The 26,087-nt window shown below is 34.7% G+C and overlaps 2 protein-coding genes across 4 annotated transcripts in view; both read right to left on the reverse strand.

Annotated features, from left to right (window-relative positions):
- Positions 1-227: 227 nt before the first annotated feature.
- On the reverse strand, positions 228-5,330 carry LOC117982001 (dynein regulatory complex protein 9-like). Its single transcript, XM_034968277.2, has 6 exons — positions 5,302-5,330; positions 4,456-4,602; positions 3,848-3,953; positions 1,462-1,632; positions 859-990; positions 228-431 (listed from the first exon to the last, which is right to left on the reverse strand). Exons 1-6 carry the CDS (start codon positions 5,325-5,327, stop codon positions 228-230), a joined length of 786 nt encoding a protein of 261 aa, XP_034824168.2. The 5' UTR covers positions 5,328-5,330.
- Positions 5,331-14,883: 9,553 nt separating this feature from the next.
- Positions 14,884-26,087, reverse strand: part of Dh44 (diuretic hormone 44) — an 83,948-nt gene continuing 72,744 nt past the window's right edge. The window contains exons 5-6 of one of the 3 annotated variants that reach the window (XM_034985639.2): positions 17,393-17,579; positions 14,884-15,987 (exon numbers count right to left, since the gene is read on the reverse strand). In XM_034985639.2, coding sequence (XP_034841530.1) covers positions 15,947-15,987; positions 17,393-17,579 — 228 coding nt within the window. In that variant the 3' untranslated portion in view covers positions 14,884-15,946. Of the gene's footprint in view, positions 15,988-17,392; positions 17,580-20,159; positions 20,595-21,862; positions 22,017-22,591; positions 22,778-25,083; positions 25,232-26,087 lie in introns of those variants that run through there. The other 2 variants (XM_069498337.1, XM_034985640.2) reach the window with 2 other exon arrangements.

A 26,087-nucleotide genomic window follows, 5' to 3' on the forward strand; every position in this document is an offset into this window, starting at 1 on the left:
GAACTTAATAAGTAGGTACCTACTTGGGTATATTATCATTCTATATAGTACGCGACATGTTGAAATGGCTAAGTATCGGGGAGGGAACGCCCCGCACACCCGCACATCTCCCGCGCTAACTCGGTTGAATATTCTAAGCCTTTGTTCGCCAACAGCGCCCCCCTGTCAATGTCAATCAAGTGCCAAGAGAGCCTTGTCGCACAGCTGTATTTAGTATTAGTTACTATCTACTTTTTCTTTGTCTTAGCCCCTGTCTTCTTAACGTTCCGCAAATAACGGAAGCTTCCTAAGGCTCGTCGCACCATAACGCCGCGCCACCATGCCTGTATGCGCGTGGCAGCTTTACGCAGCCGCTCCTCGCGGGCAAGCCTGGCCGCGCGCTCTCTCTTGAACGTCAACCATGCGCGTATTTCACCTTCATGCAGATTGTACTGTAATTAAATCTATGAATAAAAACCGATCAAGTGCGAGTCAGACTCGCGCACTGAGGGTTCCGTACTCGGTTATTTTTTCCAACATTTTACACGACAAATCAGAAACTATTATGCATAAAAATAAATAAAAAACTGTTTTAGAATGTACAGGTTTCATATTATGATACCCCACTTGGTATAGTTATTTACAGATAATACAGACTGAATGACTGATCTATCAACGCACAGCTCAAACTACGGATCGGGCTGAAATTTGGCATAAAGTTAGCTGTTATGACGTAGACATCAGCTAAGAAAGGATTTTTGAAAATACAACCCCTAAGCGGGTAAAATACGGGTTTGTTTGTGTAGTCTACGCGGATGAAGTCGTGGTGATTAGCCAGTTGTTCTATATTAATCGTGTAAAGAAATACAAAAATTGCACCAATTGTTCCATTTCCACACGGCGACCGACAGTGACACGCAGTTTTTCACATTGGTCTTTTCGTCGCCTGTCTATGTTTGCTGTGTCGGCTGCGTATCGTGTTTTCCAATACTGCAGCAACTCTTCTCTTTCCTAAAGTACCATAAAGTTGTGTAAAGTAAACATAGACATCAGTAGGTACACTTATTATAAATGCGAAAGTGTGTTTGTTTGTTGGTTTGTCCTTCAATCATGTCGCATCGGAGCAACGGATCGGCGTGATTTTTTGCCTGAGTATAGTTTAAGACCTGGAGAGTGACATAGGGTACTTTTTATCCCGGAAAATCAAAGAGTTCCCATGGGATTTATAAAACCTAAATCCACGCGTACGTAAGTCGCGGGCGGGCGCGGTCTAGTTATATATAAGCCTATATGCATTCTTTTTAAAGTAAATCATTTTTGCACAAACATTCCCTTTATAATGTAGACAAAGAATAGGGCCGCATTTTTCGAAATTTCCACAGGTTAGGGAGCCGAGCGAGGCCTCAGGCGGTTGCTAAACTACCTTAAATAAGCACTGATCGATTTTAGTGATCCTGAAAAGCCTGTCATGTTATTAATAACCTTGATTTGCAACTCGTAAGCTTGGAGTAACTCCTTATGCACGCAGTCTTCGTGCTCTGGTTTTGGCGCCAGTGCATGCGCTACTTGAAATTGCATATCTAGAGACTCGGCACGGGCGCAGAGCCATCTGTCGGCATAGTCGAACTGGATACGCGCGTTGAGCAGTGTATCCTGTACATTTAAAAAGGTATTAAAATGGCATAGGTATAAGTAGGTACACGCACAATAGACGAAACCTGCCCAGAGAGAAGAAATAAGAAAGAAAGGAGGAAGGCATGGGAAGGCATAGTGCGCGCAAAACAAGTAAGTACCTATAACCTACATATACAGGGTTACAGGAAAATAGGACACGATCCCGTTAAGGGGTTATAGTACAGGACATTAGCTATCAAACGACCCCTAAAGTGCTCATGCAAAAGTGTATCGTTTTCGAGTTATTCATTTTTTTATTTTTTTATAGGTAAAGGGGTGTTTGCCACTTTAAAAATTAGTACAAAAAAGAAACAATGTATTTCATCAGATTTTTTTTTATTTCTTGCTAGTGCATATCCTTGTTAATAATAAACGGTTATAAAACAAGAAAAATCTTCAAGCATTTTAAAAGTACAGCCCAAAAACTGTAAAAGTTTTCGATTTTTAAATTTAATACTTTGAATAACTTGCAAATTTTCTGTGAAAATTACTATGGCACTTATCCTGCGGATTATTTTAAAAACATCTACGTTTTGTTGGCTATCCATTGGTATAAAAAGATTACAAAAAAAATCATAAAATCAAGAAAAAATTACACAACAAAGAGACCAGGTAGAAAATTCTAACAAATGCTATTGCCAAAGAATTAAATCAGAATCAATGTAAAAACGAGTTTAATGCAAAATGGTTAAAGATTATTTTTCAATGAGGTCAAAAGGTAATATAAAATCAGTCAAGTGCGAGTCGGGCTCGCACACGAAGGGTTCCGTACCATCGTACAAGAAATAACACTTTTAATTTTTTTTTAATTTTTATGGCGGCCATTTTGTAATTTATAGTATTAGTTGTTATAGCGGCAATAAAAATACACATTCTGTACAAATTTCAAGTCTCTACCTATTAGGGTTCACGAGATACAGTCCACTGACAGACAAACGGACGGCCGGACAGACGGACGGACGGTCGGACGAACATGACATTTTCACGGAATGTGTGTTTCTTTTTCCGCTATAATAACAAATACTAAAAATTACAAAATAGCCGCCATGAAAATTAAAAAAAATTAAAAAGTGTTATTTCTTGTACGATGGTACGGAACCCTTCGTGTGCGAGCCCAACTCGCACTTGACTGATTTTATTTTACCTTTTGACCCCTTTGAAAAATAATCTTTAACGATTTTGCATTAAACTCGTTTTTACATTGATTCTAATTTAATTCTTTGGCAATAGCATTTGTTAAAATTTTCTATCTGGTCTCTTTGTTGTGTAATTTTTTCTTGATTTTATGGTTTTTTTGTAATCTTTTTGTACCAATGGATAGCCAACGAAACGTAGATGTTTTTAAAATATTCCGCAGAATAAGTGGAATAGTAATTTTTACAGAAAATTTGCAAGTTATTCAAAGTATTAAATTTAAAAATCGAAAACTTTTACAGTTTTTGGGCTATAATTTTAAAATGCTTGAAGATTTTTCTTGTTTTATAACTGTTTATAATTAACAAGGATATGCACTAGCAAGAAATAAAAAAATATCTGATGAAATAAATTGTTTCTTTTTTTTACTAATTTTTAAAGTGGCAAACACCCCTTTACCTAAAAAAAAATAAAAAAATGAATAACTCGAAAACGATACACTTTCGCATAAGCATTTTAGGGGTCGTTTGATAGCTAATGTCCTGTACTATAACCCCCTAACGGGATCGTGTCCTCTTTTCCTGTAACCCTGTATATATGTAACGGCAGAGCCTTTTTTAAAATTATAACAGGATGCACATTAAACAAAACGGAAATGCGCCACCTAGTGGCAAGAACACAAAATTGTATTTTCCGGCGCGCTTTTACAGAAATCAAGACGTGGTCTGTTTATTTGATCAGACAGACTCAAGACTCACTTCTTGGTTGGCTCGCAGCGTAGTAAGACGTGATAAGAAGAAAACATAAGTTTCATGATTCAACTCGCGAAAATCTGGTAGATGGTCGAGATTCGTTGGGTGAACACGTAGACCTCTCGGTCTACGTGTTCACCCAACGAATTGTACCAGCCATTTACTTGGCCATACATGTAATAACATATGACTCCAATTATCAAAGTGTCTCTAGAGTCTAGGTTCAGCCGATTTATTTTTAAGAATTTCCTCATTATAGTAATCACAAATCTCAAGCAGCGACGATCACGACCGTACCATCACATTACCTTTATTCTATCGCGAAGAGAAGCTGCATTTAAGTCACTGTTGCGTACTTCAAGTGCTCGCTGTTGGCGATTCTTTTGTAACTCCGTGGAAAGCGCTTCCAATGATCTGAAACAAATTATTTTCAAATAATAGGTACCTACCTACCTACTGGATTTTAAACTTACATACCAATCCAATCCAAATGGGAATCAGAATTCAGAATCGAATATTTACAGTAATTTCTGGAATTTCCAGAATTCTGAAATATTAAGTATATCGTTTTCGTATGACAAAAAATATTCTAAGTTACAAGATGAAGGTGTACAAGGTGTAATAATAGGTAGGTACTTAAACTAGAAATCGTAATAAGCTACGCTCCGCCTCAAGAAAGTCCAAAAGTCTTTCAAGAAAGAAGCAGAAAGAAGTGTACGACGCGTGGTCCACGCGTCGTACACTTCTTTCAATTAAATACTTATTTTAAAAAAAACCATCGTAAGTAACACGATGTTCAACATTTCCATGGTTTACTATGAGTCGAGTCGTTATCTATCCTGTGTTCCTAATGTGTGAAGACCATAATACTTACCATTGTACACATACTGTGGTTTTGTGTAACATAGGTACTAACATTTTTAGTTTTTGATTGTGTGTTTTGAGCGATATCACGGAGGCGGCATTTTTTTCCAACATGTCGACTGCTTGTTTCAAAGTATACCATTCCCCGCCTTCCGCTAACTCTAAGAGGGTTCTCAAGATGACTTCTTTTAAAATGCACCTGAAAAAAAATGTAACTCACATAATAAATATTTCGATTTTCGACTGAAGTAAAAAGAACTTTAGTAAATCCTCAGGGGATCTAAGCACAACACTTTGAAACGTCATTACTTACTTACTTAAGCTTATATATTTTTATATATTATATTTTAGTGTAAGCTCGCACAGCACACCAAAAATTTTCACCGCACGATTTTTCCATTAAAATCTGTGTCTTTGTATGAAGCCGCATGCACTCGCGGAAAAAATACATGCAACGGCTTCATATAAGGAACTTTTAGGTCATAGAATTCTGCGGAAAAAGCACGCGGTGCAGTGCGAGATTGGTGCGTTGTGCGAATTTGCTTTTAGAGTATAAGTATATGTACGATTACTTTTTACGTACTTATGCCCCGTTCTCTACTCATAAATAGCCTGGCTAACAATAAGTACTTATAGGCTATTATTATTATTATTTATTATTATTTATTTATTTATTATTTAATTAGAACGGCCATAAAGCCAATTACACTAATTAAACTACGAGTACAAACTAACATAACATACTTACAAAAATTGTTAAAATTATAAATTTTAAAAAGCAAAATTATAAAATTTAAGGCTATATAATAAGTTATCTAAAAAATCCCTAAATCTATTGAAACAAGCTTTATTGTAGCATAAACTTAGCTCCATCTCTGAAAAGTACTGCACAACTCACCGGTCCTTTGAAAGCTTTTCGCGCATCTGTTTTTCCTTTTTACTTCCCTGCCTGACTTCGGGAAACCGCTCGGCGCTTGTCTCTGCAGATGTTATAAATAGACACAGGATGGCGTTATAGTACCTACCTACCTTTACCTTCCTAAGCGGAATTTACGTTGCGAGTTTACAGTAACAGAAACTGAAAAAAACCGGCCAAGTGCGAGTCAGGCTCGCGCAACAAGGGTTCCGTACTACAGTCGTATTTTTTGACATTTTGCACGATAATTCAAAAACTGTAATGCATAAAAAGAAATTAAAATCTGATTTAGAATGCACAGGTAAAGACCTTTCTTATGATATCCCACTTGATATAGTTAACTCCTGATTAATTGAAAATACTAATTATTAATTCAAGACCACGATTTAATTTTTTTTGTGTGATGTAACCACAAATTCACGGTTTTCAGATTTTTCCTCGAATGTCTGCTATAAGACCTACCTACCTGCCAAATTTCATGATTCTAGGTAAACGGGAAGAACCCTGTAGGTTTCTAGACAGACAACAAAGTGATCCTATAAGGGTTCCGTTTTTCCTTTTGAGGTATGGAACCCTAAAAACTGGCCAAGTGCGAGTCAGACTAGCGCACCGTGGGTTCCGTACTACAGTCGTATTTTTTCGACATTTTGTACGATAAATCAAAAACACATGCATTAAAATAAATAAAAATATTTTTTGGAATGTACAGGTAAGTTCTTTCATATGTGATACCCCACTTGGTATAGTAATCTTACTTTGAAAGTTGAAAATACTAATTATTTTTTCATGAACAAATTTTAATTTTTTTTTCGTATTTCATCACGAATTTTCCCCCTTACGTGTGTGATAAGACTAACCTGCCAGCTGCTTGCCAAATTTCATGATTATAGGTCAACGGGAAATACCCTCTAGGTTTCTTGACAGACAGCCAGACAACGAAGTGATTCTTCTATAAGGGTACGGAACCCTAAAAACGGAAAAACCATCAAAACCGTAAATATGTAAATACATACGTAAATGCTCTAAATGCTTTATACTTATTGAAACGTTAGTTGAATTTATTTATCTACTCAGTATAAATAAAACTGTTCTTGCCTATAATCCTCATTTGGAGCAGCATCACTTCCAAATTGATGGCCAGTAGCAGTGCGTCCAGGGCTCCAATACTGAATAAAAATCACCCTACTTCTTAATGATGTATTTATTGTATGTAATGCGATTTTGAGTTAATGAGATCGCGTCTAAGATATTTATATACCTACATAGATACCCATCAAATTCTTACACTTTTTCCCTGCAAAAATTTCTCCTTCGCCAATAGCTGGAAGGTATTTTGTGTCAATGGATATAGGACGCGAAGTCTAGTTCGGGGTCAACATATAATCATAAGTCAACATTTATATAGTAACGTAAACACACGTTAGGTAGGTATATGTCTCTTTTACTTTTGAATAAGTATGACTAGCACAAAAATAGTAGATAATTTCAATACAGTTCCAGCACCAATTTATTTACTTATTTAATGAAAAATCATGGGTTATTTGTTATTATTATTATAGGTTATTACCCTTTTATCATGTTGAGGCTATTTTGCGAGTCATAGCATGCTCTTAAGCAAATAAAGCGTGAATCAAACTTTGGGATGCCGTAAGCCGCGGCTGATAAGTGTATGCACAGTAATATGGAACGAGGCTTACGAGATATCTATCGGAAGTCCGTGGACGTCCGAGTGCTCAAGTTTACACCCGCAACTTACGTCTATACTTATAGTTTGCACAGTTCAGTGTAGGTAGGTATTGTCTAGATACCTATGTCAGCCGCATTCGATAATTTGTTTCAAGCTTAAAGCCCCTAGTATTAAGTACATACTCTTCGCCTTCTATACCTAACTAGCTAAGAAAGATTTTTATTTCAACGGGCGTCTCTCCTATCCCACTCACAATAAACCGGTTGCTACAAAGTGTCAAAGTAAACTACAAATGTAAACGAATTTGTTTGGATTAGCATATAGTCAATTGAGAAAAGGGAAAAGTATTTTTACAAAATTTGTTTTGTCCGAATCTCAACAAAAGAACATTTGAAAATAGTTCAGACTTGTCAGACTTGCAGAAAGTCTGTATTTGTATACTTAATTAAAAGCAAAAACTATTTGATCGCAAGATTTAAAAAATATTTTTTTTAATTAACGTGCCTAAACATAAAGTAATACCTTACTTAATAAGTAATCGATTTTATTATTTAACTAGATAACCCGTCCCATTTTTGCACGGCCGGAATTTCAAATTCTTTCTTAATAGGCAGCGATCTGCAGAGCCAACATATTAATAAATTAAAAATTTCGAGTTTCTGCTATTAATATATTAAGTGGTATGTTTTATATCCAGCGTTGCAGCGGTTTCAGCTGTACGTTGTGTGTCAGATGATCAGTTTCTACTTTTATGTGTAATTCCTTTTAAACGTATCCCTCCCGGATTCAATTTGAGCCTCAATAGCTCAACCGGTATAGGAGTGGACTGAAAACCGTAAGGTCGACGGTTCAAACCCCGCCCGTTGCACTATTGTCGTACCTACTCCTAGCACAAGCCTGACGCCTAATTGGAGAGGAAAGGGGAATATTAGTCATTTAATATGGCTAATATTCTTTAAAAAAAAAACCGTGTAATTCTGGGAAAATATACGTACTAATTATTGTTTATTTAGATATAGAAATAGAAAGATTTTTTTATTCAAATAAGCTTACAAGTGCTTTTGACATAATTATTATTATCAACTTTAGTACCTATAGTCATAAAAGTACAGTTTATATATTAATTAGTATACTTACTTAGTTTAAAAAGTGTCTAGGTATGTTCTAATACAAGTAACATTAATTCGACGACTTAACATTGTACCTACAAGAAGATTGTTCTTACCTTTTAATTGCTTCCATATTAGTTATATTAGTTCAATTTCAACAAAGCCGTAGATGTATATAACATTAAGTAATTTTGGTTTATTACGTTTCTCTATTACGGTTCAACTACATTACAGGATATTCTGAAGCCATCGCTAAGCAACGTAACTAAATATTTGATCAATCATCTGAATTGAAAACCCAACATGTATTCTACCTACTGAGTTTCATGTAACGATGCGTAACGTGTAACAATCTAACAGTTCCTTATCTTTAAACGTTATTAATTGGGTAATCTACCCCCTGAGGATCGATTATGATAGATACATAATTAAATTTATTATACTTATTTGAAAAATCTTCCTAACTCTCATTGTATTTAATATTTAAAAACAAAACATTATGTTACTATCGACCCGCCCCGGATCCGCCCGTGTGCAAATTAAGTACTACTAAAAAAAGTGTGCTTAGTGAGATTTTTATACAAAAATACTTTTCCGGTGGATTTTCCAAAAAAAAAATTTCATACAATCTTTGTCCTTGCAATTACGAACACAACAAAAAAACAGCCAAATCGGTCGAGTCTTTCTCAATTATTGATGATCTTACGTATACAGCAATTGATAATTAAAAAGAAGTAGGTATTTAAGTATATAGATTTATTTTCATGGCAGCAGCATTCGTTATCTTAACTGCACTTATTATAGCTTCGTATCCATTAAAGACAGAATCTCGACACATGGCAGCTCAAGTGTAGACCTCGGTCTCAATCAAAAGCTCGCTGTGATATAAGTAAATTCCGCGAAACATACAACTGCCCTGACCACAGTTCCTAACCGTACGTTTTATGGAGAAAAACGAGTAGGCTAAGGTATACGGATTCATTTGGTACATCGATGCTTTGAGCAGAAACAGTTTAGCTCAACTTGAGGCTGCTGGCCCAGAGGCCTGAGGCTGAACAAATGTGAGTAGATATTTAAAGCTTATGAAAGCAGCAATATTTCTTACATATTCTTTGCTTCAATATAGTTTAATTACAATGGATGAAAACAAATATAAAATAATAATAAGTAGGTACACCGGCATCTACGCAAAGATAATAATGGAACTTCCTGTAACAAGAAATACAGTTTCAGAAAGTCGCCCTTTCACATCAATGAGAAAAGTTTCACAAAGCAAGCTGGAGTTCTTAGTAATGAAAAAAATCTCTAAATAATTTACCTCTTATTAGAAATAAACCCTTACGATGCGTCTATGAATGAAAAATAATTTACTTTAGAGATTAGCCATCTGCGCAGGAGATATTAGGTATAAGGTTGAACATGCTAATCACTACCCCAACGAGGCAGTTACGTCATAAAAACCACATATAGACCCTGTTTGATGCAGTACGAGTTTTTGATGATTCTTCCATTTTAATGCCCTATATAATAACTCGATGATCCTCAACGAACAGACAAACCTACATACATACGTTGGAATTAAATGAGGTCGAGTACATAGTACATACCTATGGATCGGGTCAAATCTGTCACAAGAGATGTGATGTAGTGGACATCTCTCAATTTTCATATTATGTCTACGGTCAACACTGGGCTAGCATCTATTAAATTAATTAGGTCCGTTATTTGTTGTTTTGAATTCCTACTAAGTACCTAATTGTTTTTGTTATTTAATAGCGTTATGTAGTACTACTACCTACTGCCTACTGGTAAACAATATGTTAGATACTGATGCACATTCTGAGAAATTTGATGGAATAAAAACATATACCTAGTTCATTTTACAATATCAATATCAATTCCCACACTGTTCCAATTAATAAACCACATAGTATTACCTAATGAGTAATTACATAAAATATAACGTTAGATATTGTTTTGTACATATTGTACATATTGTTATTTTTATTTTAGTTACTTAAAATTAGTATTTTTTATCAATGAAGTTTTTTCGTCTATACTAATATTATAAAGAGTTAAAGTTAGTAAGTTTGTAGGGAGAGGTATCTATGGAACTACTGAACCGATTTTGAAAATTCTTTCACCTGCTACGTTATTCATGAGTGACATAGTATATATTTAACTAGCTGATGCCCACGACTTTGTTCGCGTGGAATTAGGTTTTTTAAAAATCCCGTGGGAACTCTTTGATATTACGGGATAAAAAGTAGCCTATGTCACTCCCCAGGTCTTTATCTATACCCATGCAAAAATCACGCCAATCCGTTGCACCGTTGTAACGTGATTGAAGGACAAACCAACAAACCAATAAACCAACAAATCAACAAACAAACACACTTTCGCATTTATAATAAGGGTACCTACTGATTTTCAAAAAATTTGCGATCTAACGAACGATCTACGAAAATTGCAATAAGCTACGCGTGAGACGCCGGGGCGGATCGCTAGTATGAATTAAAATGAAAGATTTGGAAACCAGCTTACATAAAGTAGTTACGTACTTACTTGCTTTTTTACTCATAATTAGCTTTTTCCTAATATTTATTGTGGTTCCTAGTGTTTATATTGTGCACAGTGTACTATAGGGTTTTTATATTAAACTAGCTGACCTGCCCCGGCTTCGCTCGGGTGGCGTTTAGAAAATTGAGGGGTAGGTTAAATTAAATTTTTCTCTCCGTAAGAACCATTCTCGTACTTCAAGGAATATTATAAAAAAAAAGAATTAGCGAAATCGGTTCAGCTGTTCGCGAGATTTGCGATGAGCAACACATTTAATGATAATTTTTATTATAAAAAAGAATTAGCGAAATCGGTTAGGCTGTTCTCGAGATTTGCGATGAGCAACACATTTAGTGATTCATTTTTGTATTATAAGAAGATGCTTGCCTAAGTAGGTACCTACCTAGTATCAGCAGACTAGGTTGTCGACAAATTACACGTCGGTAAATATTTAAACTTTAAGGGCGTCCGGCAGGGGTTGGCCATGACACTAAGTGTCTGGCAATCCATGACGTGATTTCTAATACTATTCTGAAGAAAATATAAAACAATTAGACTCTATACTTTGACGTAAGATTTTTTACACCTTTGTTACCTGTTATCTCCCAAAGCCACCATGATCCACACAAACGTCCAAACAAACGTTCCTCCCAGTGTTTGGGACAATACGCAGAGAAATTTTCAGCTTTTATAAAATAACGAAGGTCTGGCCCGCACTGGTTCTTAGTCCATAAAGGAGTCTGTGACGAAAATGTGTCGAGGAGTGGGTAATGGAATCATGTGGCTCTCGCGCGCGCGCCGCTTCAAATTAAATCACTTTAATTATCGCGCCTACAGGCAGAACGAGCCTTAACGGAGCCGAGCTAGCTCATACCTCGTTTTATTGTACTTAAGTTTAATGTTAGATATCATTTGACAACTTTAACTATTCTTGAGTTTTGACGAGGAATCAAAAAAATATGATGTACCTATTCAGGTAATTTCAGCCGACTTCAAAAAAAGAATGTTATATATTCAAACCTTATGTATCAATCAATCAATCAATCAGCCTGTTTGCGTCCACAGCTGGACATATGCCTTCCCTAGAGCGCGCCACCACACACGATCCTCTGCCTTCTTCATCCAGATCCATCCACTTCCCGCTACCTTCTTAAGGTCGTCAGTCCAGCGGGTTGGAGGTCGTCCCACACTGCGTTTGCCGATACGCGGTCTCCACTCCAGAACACGTCTGCCCCAGCGGCCATCGGTTCTGCGGCAGACGTGGCCTGCCCACTGCCACTTCAACTTATGTATGTAAGGTCGCAATTAACACACAGACCAATGGACTGATTTTGATAATTTTTTCACTATAATTACTTTACGCACCTTCAGGAAGGTTTTAGTATACCTACCTATAATACACCTGCGTATCATTCTTATGTACACGTAGTAATACGCATTTATGTATATTTATGTCACCAATATTTTTGATATGTATATCAGAAATGTTGGGGACATAAATTTAAATAAATAGATGTTGTACAAAATAAATAGATAAATATAATATAAATAAATTAATTAAATAAATTAATGTTAAACCGATTTGTTTTTGTAACCTAATAAGTTTGTTAAGTTTGCTAAGGAATTTGCTAAAAGGTCCCATAAACTATACTGGTTTAATTGATTCAATTACTGTTGGTGGTGAATTCATATAATGTAAGCAGTTCGACTAAATGATTGAACTATTTCGCAGTTTACACAAATACAATACAGATATTATAATTACCAAAATTTCAATGATCTACATAAGTAATACCTATAATTACCTTACCTCTCTTGCCAAAAGTAGTAAGTAGTAGGATTTGCTATTTGTTCAATAATTGACGTTCTCAAGATTAAATGCGAATACATAAGGAAAAATTCCGCTTATGAAAATTGCTTTCCCACTTACAGCATTTTTATCTTATCACACAAAATGACGCTTTCATGTTCTATGCGAACAACACTTAAAGCACTTCAAATTGCGCTTCCTTTTAATGAAAGCAACAAACTCAGTAACCCTATAAGTAAACACAAAATTTAAACATTAAATCGAGTAATGAAGTTTACTGTCGATACTTAAGATTTTAGCATCGCTTTACGGAAAATTGGAACTGCAAGAAAATATAAATAGATGTTATGTTCGAATTTAACGGAATTGTGGAAAACCCATCCCAGTACTAATTCATTTTACCTTCATACACTGTCTGTTAAATAGTCCGTCATTCAGATCTCTTTCAGAGTTCTCTATATTTGTGAACCGTAGTGTGCAGAAGCTCCGAAAAAGCTAATTATACACCGACAAAGAGAATACTCGATTCGAAAGTTGATTGATTTCTTTATTACAGCATCCCAATTTGGTGATGATGGAGAACATTGCCTCTGTTTAATCGACGACTTGGGTTTGTCGAGTAATAGCGATGGAAATGACAGCAATTGTAGATTATACTAACACTAGCTTTTTCCCGTCACTTGATCCGCATGATATAATTCGTAGCCTTCAACACTTACTCAGGGATAATATAGCTATCTATCAGTAAAAGAATTTTCAGAATCAGATCATTTGTTCCGGAGATTACTCTCTACATCCAAACTTAACCTCTTTATAATATTAGTGTAGATTTTTATTGCTAAATTAGTTTGCCTAAATTACCGTCAAATGGAACTCACACTTTTTATAAATAAGATCGATCGATAAGGCAAGGTGGTATTCGAAATTGGAAGATACGAGTATAGTAGGAGTAAGAGTACGAGCAGCTGTGGCGTAGAATAGGGTTCGTGGAGTGCTACGTACGCCGCGTAGCAAGTAGTAATTAGTACGATTTTTTAATACTGCTTGACGATGGTAATTACTTATACGTTTTCATTTAAATCAATATTACCTTTTGGGGGGGTAGTACGATTATGTAGTATTTGATATTGGAAGACAAAAGTGAAATTTTGCAGAACGTCGTTTGTAGATGACTAAGTAGATGATACCCGCAAATTCATCTCCGTGGATTTAGGTTTTATAAATCCCAAGGGAACTCTTCGATTTCTAGGATAAAAGTAGCCTACGTCCATCCCCCAGATGCGAGCTGCCAGTATTCTGTACGAAACGTCAACGTGACGTGAAAAACTAGCAGACTGGTAGCAGAAAAACAGGGAGACACTTTAGCATTTATAATATCCGTATGCTGTGTGCTGTGTGTATACGTGTAAGGGTATAATAACCAAAATTCAGGGTGTAATTTTAGTTATCTGTTCTTAGAATACATAAGAGTGGTTTTAATAGGTTAAATATAATTTTAACATCAAAAATTAATGATGAATTACCCAGCGCGAAAATGCAGCCAATATTCTTGGCACCATTCCACGCGGGCATGATTTGTATAGTACCTAATTAGATAAGCCTAGCTTTAAGTTTCATTGTAATATTTTCATTAATAAAAAAACATTTCGAGACACTTGCTCTTTGCCGCTTACAAAAATAGAGCAAACGAAGAGGCGTTATTTATGGAAGCGAACTTATATGATAATATCAAAGACAATGGGGCCGATTCTCTTGTACACAATTTCTAAACTAAACTAAATTAACAGGTCTAAATCTAGTGCTATCCTTTTCCGCAAGCAAAATTATGAAAAGGATAGGAATAGATTTAGACGTGCCATTATAGTTTAGTTTAGAGATTGTATACAACGGAATTAGCCACAATGTGGTACATAGTTTCCCGCCTACCTAGGTTAGCATATATTATGTTAACAAGATTTGAAAAACTCCTTTCGTCAATCATATATGAATTATCACGATAGGATTAGTTACGTATAGAAGATGATGCTATATAAAGATTAGGTAAAACTGTATAATTTATTTAGGTACCTAACTGTGTATAGGTCAGGATATTTAAATTATTTAATGGTTGATGACTAACTAGGTAACTTATTAATTTTTCAACAATTATATATATTTTTTGTTAACTAGATCTTGCGATTTACTGTAGATTTTTTTATTTTAGTACGTATTGTACCATACTAAAATGACTTTCAAGCGTAAACCGTGGAATAAAATATATAAATACAATTAGGAGAAGTAGGTAGCAACAGCTGCTTAGATGCGTAGCGTCGCGTCGTAGCGTGGTCGTAGCGTAGTGTAACGTCTAAACGTAAAAATTGTGCTTCTTTGATAGATAGAATTGCAAAAAAAATGCCAAGTAATAATTTAACGTTTTTATTGAACGTAATTCATATTTCAATAATATAGACTATTACAGTTGCCTACGTTAAAAGCTAATAGAGATCAACAGGTATTCTAAACCAAAAGTTTACATGTATCAGCTACTCTGTACATATCTATAATTAACATAAAACTGAACATTGTAGGAAGAGGATAGTGAGTTTATTTAGACATTGTTACAATGCGTAAAATTTAAGTCCTCACGTGCCATTTTAACTTTTTGTGTCAAGTTTCCGTTAAAAACCGTATTTTTGACATGACAGTTGACCCATATAGATAAAATGGCGCGTGAGGAGTCATTTTTTACGGACTATACTAAAATATAGGTTAGGTAAGTAAAATACCTCTTATCGATATTAGTTACATTATTTAAGTCATTTGGCACAAATAATTTACACATTAACTTTTACTACAGCGATAAAATTGGGAATATTAACAAGTAGGTAAATGAGAATAGGCTATATCAGTGAATACTGAGCTGGTAGCATTCACATCCATCGCTATCTTAAAATAATATACAATGAAAATTTTAATAAGTAGACTAGATTTACAATGAGTAGAAATAAGGACGTTGAATTCTGTCAATTCTTTCAAGTAGGTACCTTCGAATTTCGAAATAATAACAAATAGACCAAACCAGTGAATACTGAGCTGGTAGCATTCACATCCCTGGCTTTATTAAAAGAATATAAAATAAAAAAAGTCATTAGATAATTACTAGATTTATAACGAATAGAAATGAGGACGGCGAATTCTGTAAAATTGAATAAGTAGGTAGGTACCATTTCAAAAGGTGTGTTGTAGTAAAAATGTCTTTGCTTCCTGCGTTCTAAAGACTACAAAGAATTTCATTAATATTTAGCCTAGCGAGTAGTTTTTAGTACTCGTGTATTCATGACTCAAAATTACTGGGGTTAATAATAGTGGAATGCTGTACCATGCCTTACTTAAATTTTTGACGTTTTTTTGGGTATAGCAGATTGTTGTGGTTGTAGTGGAGTCGATTTGCGGTGATACAAAACAAAACTTTCTCTTCACTCCTTAGTTGTCGTAGCGGGATGGAACCGTATTTTCCCAAAAACCTGTACGAACAAAATATTTATTTAATTATTGTGATATAAAGTGAAGACATGTCTTTAGTAAACGTTTAATTTTAAAATATGTGACTTGACGTACAGCTACTTCCTGAATGTGATTTACTAGCTTATGCTCGCGACTTCGTCCGTGTGGACTACATAAATTTCAAAACCCTATTTCACCCCCTTAGGGGTTGAATTTTCAAAAATCCATTGTTAGCAGATGTCTACGTCATAATCGCTATCTGCATGTTAAATTTCAGCCTGATCCGTCCAGTAGCTTGAGCTGTGCATTGATAGATCAGTCAGTCAGTTAGTCAGTCACCTTTTCTTTTTATATATTTAGATTTCGATAATACTTAGTAACGTCCTTTCAATTCTGCGATTATTCTAGCTTAACCCGGTGGTAAAATACACTTGCAAATCACACTTTAGATCCTAGATTTCAGAAAATATGATATTTTTATGTAATCAGATAATATTTAAAAAAATGTTGGCAATTACGGCCTGACATTAAAACTTCGTTACCTAGATACGGCTTTTCTCAAGGTTCCAACATCACGTTTCTAATTAAATGAAAACAAAGATAACTTAAACAAAATAGAGGACAGCGAAATAACTAGCATATATTAAACTTGTATTACCTGGCCTGCCTGTAAAATAAAAAATCATCATTCGTATCATATCGTATCAAAACGCTAAATATAAAAGTACATACCTAATTGTAATAAAAAATGTACTTATATTTATATTTCGGTATTTGTATAGTAAGTACTTCGACAAAATCTAGAACAGGTACAGGTACATTTTATAATCATCACGTGATCATCAAATGAAAACGTAAGACTCTTATCTTATAAGATGTTTTTCAGTACCTAATCAAAACTAAAAAAATGTTTAAATATGCATAAAGAAACTAACATTCTTATATAAGTACCTAGGCCCACTTTATAAGCGTTTATAATTAATATTCAAGTCAGTCTGTATGCAGGGGCGTGCATTTCATAGAGGCATTAAAGCACTGCTTACAATGGATCAATCATCAATGCTCATTTTCCTTTAGGCTCTGCTAGTAAATAGGTTCCTGTCTAACAACTGCTTACACTGCATATAAACCCTGCACGTCACTGTCTGTATGTAATACCTCCACCTAGCCTACCACCAGTTTAGAAAGCAGATTCTGTTACCAGGCGTCTTCACAGGACAGGACGCATATAGAACCCTTGTTACTTTAATTTTCAGTTGACTTATTATTTACATATCACTAGCTTCTATTAAGATAATTGTGAAATTCAGCTATATGTAGGTATTCAAAAAGTGTACTTACAGTGTACTACTTAATTTGAAAAATTGATAATTACAGTAGTTAATATCTGATTTGATTTGTCGACAGTTATGAAGGATTTATTACCTCGTTTGCCAACATTCTGCAGGAAGACTCGGTTAGCGACCGCCTGCCGCTGGTTCGCCTCACGCATCTGTTTGCGGGCAACCTCGAGCAGCAGTCGTTGACGAAGCACCTCCATTGGATTGTTGATAGACAGCGAAGGCATCTTGCGCTTCGGTCTCGCGCGCCCTTCGTGTATTTCTGCGTATCTCTGCAAAAGAATATTTACAATTAATATCCCATTATTAGAGAATGAAAAACTAGTAGCAATGAGCAAGGCACATAGCTTGTAGATCAATAATTGGACTTTTCGATACGAAGGAGCTGAATGCGACCTTACACCGGAAAACGCAATGTTGGTAGACCACCTACTAGCTATCTATCTACTCGCTATCTCTATTAAAAAAAATACTAGCTAGATGAACCGACAACATCTAACAAGTCACAGGGTGCCACTAGATACAGCTGCACAGGATCGTGGAAATCTATAATATATCCAACAGTAAGAGCCATCGGTTATAGGACAAAGAAGCAAGTAACTAAAATCGTGATTCATTCTATAAGTAAATTAATAGATAAGAACCGGTCAAGTGCGAGTCAGGCTCGCGCACCGAGGGTTCCGTACTACAGTTGTATTTTTTCGACCTTTTGCATGACAATTCAAAAACTATGATGCATAAAAATAAATCAAAATCTGTTTTAGAATGCTCAGGTAAAGCCCTTTCATATCATACCACACTTGATATACCTAGTTATCTTACTTTATGAAAATACTATACTTACTTATTGAAAATACTAATTATTAGTTCCTGACCACAATTTTTCCCCTTATGTCTGCTATAAGACCTACCTACCTGCCAAATTTCATGATTCTAAGTCAACGGAAAGTACCCTTTAGATTTCTTGACAGACCGAAAGACAGACAGAGAGACAGACAACAAAGTGATCCTATAAGGGTTCCGTTTTTCCTTTTGAGGTACGGAACCCTAAAAAATTACATAATGTTGGGTCAAGGGTAGCACCTACACCCTTGAGCCTTCATTTGGCAGTCTTGGGATATTCTAGGTATAGTCACTGCATTAGGTATTAATGCCATATTTATTGCAAGCACGCACTAGGTCTTCTTCATGTCTTACTCTATGGTAGGATCATAGTCAACAATGATAAAAAGGAATTAAATAAGTAGTAAGTAGTTGTAAATTAGGAACCTTGTAATTGGATAGGTCATTAAAATTTTAACTATCCTAGAGCTTTCGGCACGAAACCAAGTGTATTAACTGGTTGCTAAAAGCAACTTGCCCTTTCCGTTTTATGGTATTTACTCAATTACAATGTTCTTTAATAATATTTCCTTTATCACCACGGTAAAATGTAAATTTTATCTGTTAAATATTACCAATTGTACCACAAGATGAAAGATCAAATCGACCGATTAATTGGCTTTTGTAATAGATATAGCTAATTAAGTGAAGTTTGCGGAGTAGGCTTGTATGTACCTAAGGTATAAAAAATACATAATTACCATTCCTTACCCAGATCGGGCCGATAACGAAATATCAATAACTGAATATCTCCAATATTAAAAAAATCTAAACTAGCGACTCGCTCAGACTGTGGAATTTCTAATCATTTATTAGTTGCGGTCTACGGCACGACGTAGATTCTACGTCGTAGAGTCTACATTATAACGTATCTATGGATAAAACCTACATGCAATTTAATCTTAGTATAATGCGTCCAACTAACAACGAAAATCGTTTCCGCTCTAACGTCTTAGCTATTTTGATTTAATATATATTTTACATGGATTTTATGGGTCAAATTCTTAACTTATACTAATTAATCTAATTCTAAAGTTTAAAATGATAGATAATATTAAAAATATATTGGATCAAAATATTCTGACTAGGACGTCACAATATGGCGGACACGATTTCCCTTTCTTAGTTTCGACGCGTACGTAGGTACGTGGTCTATGTAAGTACTTAATTTGAATCAGTTAGCTTGTTTGTTCACTTTTATTTTGTATACCTAGTATAATTTAGGGTCTTCTTCCTTAATTAATTACTGAACTTTATTGGTGTATCCTATCTAAATTCTACAGTTCTACAATTCTAACTGAAATACATTTTGAAATGGGAGACAAATTGTGTGATGTTCAAGTTTATAAAATTACGTGAGGAACTTTCTTGCTAAAGACCTCCAGCTAATTAATAGGCAGCCATTTGTTTATTCATGAAACAAATGGTGGATACATACTCCAATATAATTTGACTTTGAACTTTTATGTTATTGACTTTTTTGCGTAGGTAAATACTTGGTGCTTTGAATTATGTTGAATATATAATATGTTTGAATGATGCTAGCATTGTTACTTAATTTAAGATCTAGATAAACGACATTCATTCATAAATTACGATTTGGTTTTATAAATCTACATTTATGTGGCTGGAGGTAATCAGTATTAAATACTTATTAAAAATATACCTAATTATTCTACCTTGATAATTTTTAATGATGATTTTACCAATCATCAATTTAATTACTCAATTAATCAATTTGAAAAGAGGCAAAGAAGCACATCATCTACTATTGAAAATTTACCCAAACTAAGAGATTATATACTACTAGATTATTATGTATCTAATGGGGAAGGTTAAATTATTAGGTAATTTATTCAGTGAAAAATGATATTTCTAAGTTTGCGAATTTTTAACATATATCGTTATTGTTAAGTAAGTGCGTATAAATAAATAGAAAAATGAAACTACGAGTTCTTAAACAACCTTTATTGAGGTATATGAACACTTACAATAAATGTCATCACCTAACAGTAAATAAAATAATAAATATATTTATATGTTTAATAACAACTATAAAATATGCAAATTCCGATAATTTTACCACACTTAAGATACCTAATTACTTTTGTTCTCTATTCAATATCCTATGCGACAAAGCCTAAACTCTACAGTCTACAGTAAACTTATAGACACTACTAAAATAGCTACTAGGCTAAGTACCTAGATATAATTTTAAGAAACGACTACTTGACAACTAGAGGCAATAATAAATTACAAAACAATGCTTACAACAAATTCAAATTATTACAACATTCACGAGTTACATTCGGTTGAAACATTATCGGTTATTCAGCATAAGACGATAGCGGAATTTGACTTCCTTCAGTATCTACCCGTATCGATGCTTGAAGTCCAGACAGAACCTGCAATTTATAAAAGAAATGTTAATTATTCTTTCATGTTTGGTTTACATGGGTACATTTTTACTATGTAGATTATATTATGCTCGTATTGTAGCTTTGGAAGAGAAGATCTTAGATCTCCGTCGCCAAAGACGTAAATGGTTGGAGACGATATAAATGTCTAGACAGACTCCGCCCAAATTCAAAAGAAGAAGTGGTTGTAGACTACAAATATAACAGTAAAAGTTTGTGGTAATGAGTTAAAAACTATGAACAAATATTTGCTAGGCTCAATAAATAAAACCATGATACGGTTTCAGATGGTAAGCATCTATAATATATTTCCTTCGACCACCTTCAAGATGTCATGCGAATGCCCATTTTGGGGCTAGCATTTTACGGGTTTCTTATTTTCAACTTACAAATAAGAACTCGGGTAAAAAATACCTTTTACCAATAAGTAAACCACTTGCACAAACTCAAGAAAAATAGTGCTTCTCACTATATTATAGTCAAAAATAAGTGCAAGCCTATTTTAATAGTAAGATAAGAACGTGAGAAGAATGTAATTTTTTACAGTTAACAATAATATAATTAGAATAGACATGATAACGCTACCTAACAGACCACCCGCATCTACTTTGATTATCTAAGCCACTGTCCAACATGGTCCAACTCGATTAGCGTATTTTGATAATGTAAGTAGTTTTATCAAAATAATACTGACACAATTTTCAAGAACAATGGTCTTAAATACTCGTATGTACCTAAAGAGACAACAATATTGTAAATAGTATTTTTAAAATATTTAATAGTGTTTATGGCCGAAATCAATAACCAATATGTCTATAGACTATATAGGGTAATTACAAGTTAGGTACGCCGTACATGCCCAGTGGGATACATGCTGCGATTTTCAGTACAGTAATTATATGCTAGAAATATCATAGGCCTAAATAATAATAAGAGGAACACCCCACAGGTGCAAATATTATGCGAGTTGCGAAAACGTCTATATCCGTGATCGCAAAAATCCAGGACTTAGCAGTAACCCTAATCTGCCGTTAACATATCGATAAGTTACTTAGAAACATCGGTTTGTCTTAAAAATTGTGTCGTCCTTTTGGACAATGTTTTTAAAATTTCGGGCGTAAATAACTCAATAGAAAGTAGTTACCAAAATCGAATAGAATCTGTTGAATCTATTTATTTCACTCTTCGAACAGACAAAGTTTCCGAAATGTGAAAATTCATATTAAGAAGGAGTACACAAGCAATGGGATACGCACCTCGCTTGCCGATGTCATTGAAGTAGTTCCTGTTGGCTGCCGCACGAAAAGCCTGCTGCTTTCTTTCTTGCTCTAGATTCAACTTCTGGCGCAGCACGGACATCGGCATGTCGATGGACAGGGATGGCATGCGTCGTTTGAAGCGGTCATCAGCCTTCATCCCATACATTCACCGATTAGTTTTCTTCGTATCGTAAGTTTTTATTCAGGGAGTTCTTCTTGTAAAACCGCGTCCACATCAATAAACAATTAACGTTGATGTATTGAGCGCTACTTTCGGCGTAAATAATTTCGCCGATAATTCTCATCTCTTTCCATGTAAACATAATATCCATGCTTATGAAATTTTGTGATCAAAAAATATTTATTGGTGTGGACACTGCTTATGGTATTGCAATCGTGAGTTATTAAAATTATATTGCAGTATAATGTTATTTTATTTTTTTTATTTTTGTTTATTTGAAAGTAATCAACAGCGTAAATACATAATTATTATTTAAATTTAAATCTAGGTATAACAGAAAACCTACATAAAAAAAAGGTAGGTATAAAACAGCCCTACAAATAGAGATAGAAGTCATCTAAATTTCATTAGGGTAGTTTGATTGTTCAAGATTCCAATATAATATTGAATGAAAAGAAGTTCATTGGATGAACTTATACAGTTACACCTACTTGGTTATTATGGTGATTAATTAAATGAAAAAGTACCTTATTTACAATTGTTTTTTTTTATTTAAAAATTACGTTTCGTACAACACTCATAAGAATAACATATAAATAGTCATAATTAATTAACAATAACAACAACATTGCTTGATAATAATTAAATCAGTTGCAGGACGGCAAAAATTGGCTCATTTTCAAAAGTCACGAATTATTTCTTGAAGGTGCATTCTTGACTGCTCCAAGGATCTACGAAGAAAAAAAAAAGTCAATAAAAATAATAGGGTCATAATTAAAAGTTTTAGAGGTGAGCTTATAAAAAAATATGCACAAACAATTATTACCTACGTTTCTGGGTTTTAAAATACAGTAAATAATAATATTCAAACACAAGAAATATTATATTATGGGTACTATACATTTGAACTAAGAAATGCATATTTGTAATGAAAACAAAAACTTGTAATTTTTTTTTTTCGTTCTGTTATTTTTATAATTTATTTTATTTTTATATATTATATTAATTTTTTTATATATTTTTTCTATATAAATGAAAACAGTAATTCTAGCATTGTTGCTGTAGGTACAAGTTGTATAGGTAGCCACAATTATAAAGTACGAGTACGAGAGGCGAGTATACCTACCTTGTTGATTGTCTTCTTAATTAAAATGCATAGTAAATACCTAGGTATGTACCCCTGGCAACCCTTACATTGTCTTGTAATCTTAAAGACAAAAAAAAATTACAAGCAGAGCAATAAACTAAACCAAAGCTGTTAAAACTTTACTGTAATTTGATTGAAATCACGAAATTTGATTCCATTTTCTCACAGTTTTAGGCTGGTTTGCTTGAAAATGATTTCAAGTTTGTATTCCATGAATGAAATCATGAACTTTGGACTCAATTTTAGTACATTTTTAGGACGTTTTGCTTGGAAATGAGTTCAGATTTGTATTAGTGAGCCAAAATTGACCGGATTACGAAGTGTTTGGTCATCAAGGTTTGCAGTTATATACTGACGAATAACTTATTCAAAATATCTATACATACTACATAGCAAACAGCGCTGAAATGTAAGAGATACATAGGTACACAAAATAATGCACTAGAAACACATTTTTGTTAATAGAAAAAGTTAGATTCTGTTCGCTACGTTTTATGCATGTTGTATTTCGCTACAAATGTATTCAGATAAGTTGCATCTAGTACGTGAAATATTGAGATGGAGTTTTAGCATCAACTTAGTCCCGTGCGAATGTGCATATAATGTGCTCGGAAGTATGAATGTATTTAAAAATAAAAAGCGAAACTCTATTTATGAAAATAGTTTATTTTTAGACTTCTGATTATGAGTACAAAATCAGAGTGACTTAATAAGCAATTTAAACTTTTTTTTTCAAAAAATTATTATTTTACTAGGCTTTTGAGTACAAAATCAGAGTGACTCAATTAGCAAGAACATTGAACAGTCTCAAATATTATGTTGATCACAAAGTTAATAGGGACGCTAAAGGCCGTTATTGATCAAGGGCGTAAGTCTTTAATTCCTCTGCTGATATCTGTGTAGGTACGAGTACCTTGCTCGCGCGTAAACACATTGCGAAGAACCTTATCTACCTACCTTTTGTTGAAAAGTGCCTAATTTCTGTTGTAGAGTCTGGCTAACGAAAGATGATGCTGGAAAAGCGCGGCAAAGTAAAAAAATATCAGTGTGGTAGCTCTGAAATTAGTATGACAGACGTGGAATAACCTAATTTGACTGAACAGAAATAAAAATAAGTAATAAATAATTCTAAAGTATCAAATTAGGTTATTCCAAGTCTGTCATACTAATTTCAGAGCTACCATTCTGAATATTTAAACTTGCCGCGCTTTTCCAGTCTCATTTTTCGTTAGCCAGACTCTACACAATCTCTAAACTAAACTAAAGTGACTCGAAATGTATTGCTACGGTTTGTTGTATTGTACCCTTTCATTGCGCTCTCTGAGGTAAGAGACAGTACTAGATTTAGACTTGTCAATTTAGTTTAGTTTACTGATTGCGTACAAAATTTATGTAGACACTTCACATGATTGATGTACACCCAAAGAATTTCTAAGTACTACTTCGTTGTACACCATCGGCGTGATCGACATCTGCAGAGTGCAGAAGAATTCAGGCCTAACCATTGGCTACAAACCCAACACATTTTTCAGTGCTCAAAATGCGAATTAGGTGCGTCAGCAGCACACGCTGAATAAATTTAAGAGGGTGCTGATGAAGTTATCCACCTTTTTTGTATGAATATTATTGACAAAATTATGTTGCATTTGACGTATAGTGCGCGACAGGTCGAAATGGCAATGAAGAATAGAACGCTCCGCACACCCGCATGGCCCCCACGCTAACCCGGTGCGGGCGAGCGAGAGTACGTGAGGGTGTGTGGAGCATCCGTCCCCCAGGCTTATACCCCTATTGCCATCTCGACTTGTGGAGGACTATACCCATAAGTTGTTTGCGCTCAACACTCGCAAAATGCCATTTAAACATATCCTAGGAATATTCTATTCTAACCTCGTTTCCCGATGCAGTTGAGAAAGTTCCTGTTGGCGTGGGCTTGCCTTTCTAGGAATTGGTTGAACGCCTCACGCTGAAGAACTTCAGCCGCAGGGTTCACGGAAAAGGTGCGTCGTGATCGAACCAATTTCTTGCTATCCGAAACCTTTATACACATTTTATTAGATGGAATGGTTAAATTTGGTTGGTTGGTTGGAACGTGGTCTACCAAAACTGAGATATTTCAAATCTCGAACTGAAGTCCCCTACTGATCGCACATTACAGCTGAATCAATCCGCGCGAAGCGTAGTTACCTAGTTTTTTTTTTTTGTTCTTCTTCTGGCTTTACACAGATTAGCCACGTAGATTTTTTTATTTATTAAACTGAATTCAAAATTCGAATTCGCCAAAGAAATGCGGGTGACGACTGAACCAGTGCAGTGTAAGTCATATAGTCCGTAGTAACTCTCGGTTTGATCCTGAATCGACGACAATGTTAAATATTGGGGTATGGTGATATAAAATTATAGAAAAAAAAGGGTTAGGGCTACTTGCGTCAAATGTACTAACATTTGACGTCGGCTAGTGACGTCGAAGCCTCGACGTTTAATTATATATAAGTTCCCTAACTGTCGTAAACGTATGGTGTAATTAGTCAAGTTAATGAACGTGACACATGGAAAATGAAGGTATCAATAAAATTAAGTCGTTTGGTCGTTCATATATAACATTTACTCAATGCACGACAGTTAACTTCAAAACTACATTAGGTTTTTGACCAGTGTTGCTTACCGCCGTACTCAGATTGAATTAAAACGAGACAGATTTATGTGAGAGATATAGCTCTGTCTCGTTTAACTCAATCTTAAGTAACGATTAAACGACTCTGAGTACGGCGGTCTGTCTTCTTCTCGTAATGTGCGATCTATATGAAAATTATAAGAAAAATAAATTATATAACCACTTGTACTAACTTGAAAATCTGGGTCAATCAATATCATCAACAATAACAACAACAATT

This window comes from Maniola hyperantus, chromosome 4, assembly GCF_902806685.2.
Source record: "Maniola hyperantus chromosome 4, iAphHyp1.2, whole genome shotgun sequence".
NCBI lineage: Eukaryota > Metazoa > Arthropoda > Insecta > Lepidoptera > Nymphalidae > Maniola > Maniola hyperantus.

Bases quoted from the DNA above. Each gene is read 5' to 3' on its own strand.
- LOC117982001 (XM_034968277.2), bottom strand. From the start codon at position 5,327: ATGCGCGAAAAGCTTTCAAAGGACCG. The intron at 3,954-4,455 runs GTTAGTACCTAT...AATTTGTTTCAG, and splicing joins CACAATCAAAAACTAAAAAT to ATCATTGGAAGCGCTTTCCA. The intron at 1,633-3,847 runs GTAATGTGATGG...TTAAATGTACAG, and splicing joins CTCTTCGCGATAGAATAAAG to GATACACTGCTCAACGCGCG.